Source organism: Octopus bimaculoides, chromosome 23, assembly GCF_001194135.2.
Source record: "Octopus bimaculoides isolate UCB-OBI-ISO-001 chromosome 23, ASM119413v2, whole genome shotgun sequence".
Taxonomy (NCBI): domain Eukaryota; kingdom Metazoa; phylum Mollusca; class Cephalopoda; order Octopoda; family Octopodidae; genus Octopus; species Octopus bimaculoides.
Genome location: NC_069003.1, coordinates 25,452,746 through 25,459,787, shown reverse-complemented (window position 1 = coordinate 25,459,787; position 7,042 = coordinate 25,452,746). Strand labels below are relative to the sequence as shown.

The window sequence follows — 7,042 nt, the reverse complement described above, 5'->3', positions numbered from 1 at the left end:
ATGCCATAGAAACCTGGAAACCGGGCCCATGAGCCTGGATAGGCTTTAAAAAGGGCGCATAAATAAAATAAAAATATAGTAATATGTAAAGGTAAGATCCATGGATCAAGGTATGGGAAGTTAGTGAGCTTTGAGCAGTCCATAGGTGTAAAAAACAACTTTGAGGAACAATAGTGGTTTATTGATGTGGGAGGTTGTAAATTTTTCCCATATCAAAGTTCGATAAGCTGAAAAAAATTGTTTTATAGTTCACGATTAGCAGCTGGTGTTGCTGTGTATGTGAATAATAATCCAAAATTAGGGAATGGAGCAGGTAAAATCCAGGCTACATATGTTTCATAGCTAGCAGAATCGTCCAGCTGGTGGGGGGGGACACATACGCCATAGAAACCGGGAAACTGGGCCCATGAGCCTGCCTAGGCTTTAAAAGGGCGAATAAATAAAAATAAATATATATATAGCAGGAAAACAATCACAACATTGATTGAACACCTATTTATCTATGTTTCTTTTAATCTTTGACTAGTCTCAATTATTGGGTTATGGTCATGCTGGAGCATTGCCTTTAACAGGTGTTAGTTATATTATGCTTGGTACTTATTTCTATTTGTCTCATGTCTATATTAGAAAGAAATTGTTGTTGTCTTTATAGTTATTCAGTTTTTCGAATAATTTTCTTTTTCAGTACTTTGTTTCCTGAGTCATAAACCCCAATCTATGGCACCACATACTCCACGAGTCATCCTTCTCGGTGCTTTTGGCAGTGGTAAGAAAACCCAGGCACATTTGTTGGCGAAACGTTTTCAGTTGGTCAATGGTAAGAAATACTGAAACTGGACTAAGAATTTCACATTTGTATTATTGAGGGCATCATGAAAGGCCTGGTTGGAGGCTCAACCTTCTGAGTTCTTTTATAGGGTTTAGAAAAACTAAAGGACTACTGCAATAAGTGTGTGAATCTGAGAGGGGAATATGTTGAATGGAATTATAATTAACTGATCCTCCTGTATTTTCTTTTACCGAAAGCCAGGAACTTTTCAGCACCCCCTTGTACATATAGAAGTGTGAGAATGATAGAGACAAAAATAGAGAATGTGTGTATGTATGAGCGAGAGAGAGATAGATAGATAGAGAGATTGACTGTACACATACAAAATTGTAATTGTCTCTGAGCTATTTCAGAAATGAAAATAAAACCCTTTTATTTTGTAGTTTCATGTAGTCAACTGATAAAACAAGCTGTAACCAATGAGACATCAACGGGACAAATTGCCAAATCATATTTGGACCAGGGTTTATCTTGTAAGTATCAAAAACCTCCTAATTAGAATTACTGAAATGCTGTGGAAAAGTCAACATGAACATAATAACTAATAAAACGCCAGAACAGGACAAAATGAGAAATATACAGAATAAAGAATTATCTATGGACTGCTGCAGTTTCGAACATTAACGTTTTACTTACGTAACATCCGTGTTCTCATATATATATATATATATATATATATACTTAAGACTTTGTTGTGATCTGAACAGAACCGCTTCTGACACAGAGAATCGGGAGCCCTTTTGGTCATTCTATTTTCCTTGCTGAAAGGGTTCCTAACCCATGGGCAAAGAGGGGTTAGATGATGGTGGTGGTGTTTTCAAAGGGCTGGCATGTGTAACCTGATCACCTTTGCCAATCAACCTCCCAACCCATGCGCTCCAGTTGCAACACAACACTGATTCTGCCCAAATTTGACGTCAATGTTACTTAGTTTGGTTTGAAATAAAGAACTTGATTAGCTTAATAATCCCAACTTAATCCTGGGCAAAGCCGGGCTATACTGCTAGTAATAACTAATATTTTAACCATTTCAGTAAAGGAGATAAATCTGAACATGTTTTGGTCTTATTAGACTTCCTCAGAGAAGCCTATATTTCTTCATATTTGATATGAAAACTTTGCATATAACTGACATCAGTAATTAATATTTAATGAAATTAGGTGGCGAACTGGCAAAATTGTTAGCATGGTGGGCAAAATGCTTAGCAGCAGTTCTTCTGTCTCCACATTGTGAGTTCAAATTCCACCAAGCTGGCTTTGTCTTTCTTCCTTTCAGGGTTGATAAATTAAGTACCAGATGAGCACTGGGGGTTGATGTAATCGATTTATCCTTTCCCACTAACTTGATGGCCTTGTGCCTTTCATCCTTTCGGGGTTGATAAATCAATTACCAGTCAAGTACTGGGGTGGATGTGATCGACTGTTCTCCTTCCCACAAAAGGATCATCATCATCATCATCATCATCATTATTATTATTGCTGGTGTCACGTAACTGGCACCCATATTGGTGGCACTTAAAAGCACCCATTTCACTCTTGGAGTGGTTGGCATTAGGAAGGGCATTGATCCATAAAAGCCACGCCAAATCAGACTGGAGTCTGGTGCAGCCCCTCAGCTTACCAGCCCTGGTCAAACTGTCCAACCCATGCCAGCATGGACAACAGACGTTAAATGAGGATGATGTTGATGCTTAAGGTAGTGAGCTGACATAATCATTAGCACACTAGGCTAAATGCTTTACTCTTTTACTTGTTTCAGTCATTTGACTGTGGCCATGGTGGAGCACTGCCTTTAGTCAAGCAAATCGACCCCAGGACTTATTCTTTGTAAGCCTAGTACTTATTGTATCAGTCTCTTTTGCCGAACCGCTAAGTTACGGGGACGCAAACACACCAGCATCGGTTGTCAAGCGATGTTGGAGGGACAGACACACAAACACATACACACATACATACATACATACATATATATATATATATATGTGTGTGTGTATATATATATATATATATATATATATATATATATATATATATATACATATATACGACGGGCTTCTTTCAGTTTCCGTCTACCAAATCCACTCACAAGGCTTTGGTCGGCCCGAGGCTATAGTAGAAGACACTTGCCCAAGGTGCCATGCAGTGGGACCGAACCCAGAACCATGTGGTTGGTAAGCAAGCTACTTACCACACAGCCACTCCTACTAACATTTCATTTGTCTTCCCGTTCTGAGTTCAAATTCTACTGAGGGCAACTTTGGCTTTCATCCTTTCAGAGTTGATGAAATAAGTTAATGTTGAGAACTGGCGTTGGTGATATTCCCCTCCACCAAAATTTCAGGTCTTGTGACTATAGTAGAAAGGATTATTGTTATTATTAAGACAACAGAATTGTTACAGCACTAGAAATGTCTAGTGGCATTTCTTCAGGCACTTCTAAGCTCTGCTGAGGTCAACTTTACCTTTCATCCTTTTGCGGTTGTTAAAATCATAAGTACCAATCAAATTGTGGATTAACATAATTGACTTGACCACTCCCCTCAAAACTACTTTGTGCCAAAATTAGAATTATCATTGGTTCCAGTCCCTGGATTTTGGTCATACTGGGTCATTTTTTGTCAAGAATATAATTGTTTACATTGACACCTTTCCCAGTCTCTCAATCATCCTTATTTTATCAACCTCAGAAGAATGAAAGTCATAAATCTACTAAGGTAAAATTTGAACTCACAACCTAACTCTGTAAATCTCTTTTGGTTAGATCATAATTTTATATCCCTTGGAACTCAATAAGCAGCTAACATTTTACTGTGGTCTCTTCATCAGCTAGACTCCCTTCTTACAAATGTGTGTCAATAAAATATTGTTGTTTCTCATCTTCAGTGCCAGATGGAATTGTAATCACTATTGTCAAAGAACGTTTGACTCAACTTGACTGTATGACATGTGGCTGGGTATTACATGGATTTCCTAGGAACGTATACCAAGCTCAAGATTTGGATGACGCTGGATTATTTCCAACAAGGTATTGTTTCTGTCCCTCTTTTAAACAGTTTTGTATCTGATTATAGTATTTTCTGAGTTTATTAAATCAGCATTTATTTAGATTTACCTCAGTTATTGGGTCAGTTCCATTCTTTATATATATATGTGTGTGTGTGTGTGTGTGTGTGTGTGTGTGTGTGTGTGTGTGTGTGTGTGTGTGTGTGTGTGTGTGTGCTGTTCCATGATGGTAAAATCAACAAAAAAAAGAGTACTCCATCTTGTGAGAGCTAAATATTATTTAATAAACAGAATGTGTTTTTATGTGCTACTGTTAGTTTCATGTGCTGAGAACATGCCAAACATTGTTTTATAAAACATTTGGGGTCCCAGCACAATCATCAGACACTGCCCACATGGCATAACAAACTAAAAATGGGATGAGAGAAAAAGCAAGAAAAGGTGAGAAGGAAGCATATATAACAAGTGGAAGGGTGAAATATCAGAAAACAAAATAAGTAATCAGAAAGGAGGAAAAGGGGGATAGAGAGTTATTTCCCTTAGACTGTAAATTATAAGGCTGAAAAATAGTGGCTAAGAGTTTATGGTACTTCCCAATTCTTCAACAAGTACTTAGGTATATGCTTACAACTGCTGAAAATTTTGAATCTAGAGTTCAGCAGTGAGTTAGAGATCTTAGATCTGAGCTCCTTCAGCTACACATAGCTTACATTTTCTTGATCTGTTAACAGATGGTGTGGATTTTTTTTTACTATTTATGTGGTGTTGCATTTGATTTCAAACTCCATACGTGGTAGCCAACTTAGTAGCTTTGCTTTTGTCCCTGCGTCAGAAGGAAGATATATGATTAGCATATCAATTCTTGAATTATCCTTCACTTAGTCCAATGTAGTTCTTATCGGTTGTGTTATTATCTAGCATTTCAGTCACTTCTGCTTCATATATGACAGTTTTAATCATACATCCTTGCAAGTGGATAAATTCCTGGGTCTTGAGAGTTAAAACTGGGAGTGGGTTTTTGGTGTTGGTCTTGTGTAATGATACTCTCCATATTGGGGCAGCAGCTATATTTCACAGATTGCCTGTTAAATATTTTCCTGTGCTTGTAATTTTCTGGAAAATGTTTGTTTAGGAGAGACAGGAATCTTTTACCTATCTTAGTTTATACATTAAGTGAAAAAGGAGGAGCAAACCAAATAATTTTCCTAGGTCTAAAGTTGTATTAAAACTATCAGTTTGTATTAAAATTATCAGCTTATTGAAATTCTTTGTTACTTCAATATGGGAGAAAGTGTGCAACTTACGATGCCAATAAATTATTTTATTTTATTTTATCATATACTGTACACTTTTGTTCTCTATATTAGCTGCCTATTGCTTGACACTTACAAACTTCCTACACCTGGATCCCTGGATTATATATAAATATCATCATCATTTAATGTCCACTTTCCATGCTGGCATGGGTTGGATGGTTTGACTGAGGACTGGCAAGCCAGGAGGCTGCACCAGGCTTCAATCTGATATGGCAAGATTTCTACAGCTGGATGCCCTTTCTAACGCCAACCACACCAAGAGTGAAGTGGGTGCTTTTTATGTGCCACTGGTACAGTGGCCAGTCAGGCAGCACTGGCATTGTCCACAACTATGATTTCACTTGACTCAACAGGTCTTCTCAAGCACAGCATGTTGCCCGATGATTGAAGGATACTTTTAAACAGGCAAATTATGCAATACTGGCATCAGCCACGGCTACAATTTCACTTGTCTTATCAGGTCTTCTCAAGCAAAACGTATCTCCAAAGGTCTCGGTCGCTTGTCATTGCCTCTGTGAGGCCCAACATCTGAAGGTTGTGCTTCACCACCTCATCCCATGTCTTCCTGGATCTACCTCTTCCAGGTTCCTTCCACTGTTAGGGTATGACACTTCTTCACACAGCTGTCCTCATCCATACACAACACATGACCATACCAGTGCAGTTGTCTCTCTTCTTATGTCCAACTTTTCTCTCAGGGTGCTTACACTCTGTCGTGTATGCACACTGACATTACAGATCCAGTGAAGCATACTAGCTTCATTTCTTTCAAGCCTATGAATGTCTTCAGTAGTCACAGCCCATGTTTCACTGCTGTGTAGTATGGCTGTTTGCACACATGCATCATACAGTCTACCTTTCACTCTGAGTGAGAGACCCTTTGTTACCAGCAGAGATAGGAGCTCCCTGAACTTTTTATGTGCCACTGGCACAGTGGTCAGTCAGGCAGCACTGGCATTGACCATGCTCAAATGGTGCTTTTAACATGCTAGCAGCATGGGTGCCAGTCAGGCGGCACTGGCATTGGCCATGACTATGATTTCACTTGACTCAACAGGTCTTCTCAAGCACAGCATATTGCCTGATGAGCATCCATCCCTGCTACTGACTTGATCATCTCGGTAATGGAAGCTATCAACTACTTCTAGTTTTCCTTCTGGCATGTGATGGAATCTGTTTTCTGTAATCTTTGGTGTTTATTGCCCCTGTGCATCTGCCACACACAAAAACATCTTCCCAGTTAACCTTCCTTTGATATTGCTGCACCTCTTATGTCTCCATAACTTACACCGGGTACATCTTAAGGAGTTTCTACCTACCTCTGGGGTTTCTCGCTACTGGAGTTTCACCCTACTGTAGTTTCTATATCTATATATATATATATACGAGTGAGTGTACAAATGAAAGAAAATAGTACCCAACACATTTAGTGGGAGTTACATGGATTGATTTAGCTCCATATGACTTAAAGTTTTGTGGGCCTCTAACAGAAGCCCATCTATTTCAGGCTTTATATTACCAATTTAGTTAATGTAAAGCCTGAAAGAGGCAGACTTCTGTTAGTGGCCCATGAAAATTTAAATCACATGGAGCTGAATCAAACTGCTTTAAATAATATATATATACATGAAATGTTTCGAGCGAGATCGATGCCGGTGCCCCTGGACTGGCTCATGTGCGGGCGACACATGAAATGTTTCGAGTGAGATCGTTGCCGGTGCCCCTGGGCTGGCTCTTGTGCGGGTGACACATGAGGTTTTTCGAGCGAGATTGTTGCCGGTGCCCCTGGACTGGCTCATGTGCGGGTGACACATGAGGTTTCTCAAGCGAGATGAGCGTGGCCGTTACCAGTACCGCCTGACTGGCCTTCGTGCGGGTGACACGTAAAAGCACC

The 7,042-nt window shown here is 39.3% G+C and overlaps 1 protein-coding gene across 1 annotated transcript in view; it reads left to right on the top strand.

Annotated features, from left to right (window-relative positions):
• Positions 1–7,042, top strand: part of LOC106877265 (adenylate kinase 8) — a 29,837-nt gene that overhangs the window by 20,326 nt on the left and 2,469 nt on the right. Inside the window, exons 8-10 of the mRNA XM_014926129.2 lie at positions 686–817; positions 1,213–1,302; positions 3,713–3,854. Of these exons, the coding sequence (XP_014781615.1) occupies positions 686–817; positions 1,213–1,302; positions 3,713–3,854 (364 nt within the window). The remainder of the gene's footprint in view (positions 1–685; positions 818–1,212; positions 1,303–3,712; positions 3,855–7,042) is intronic.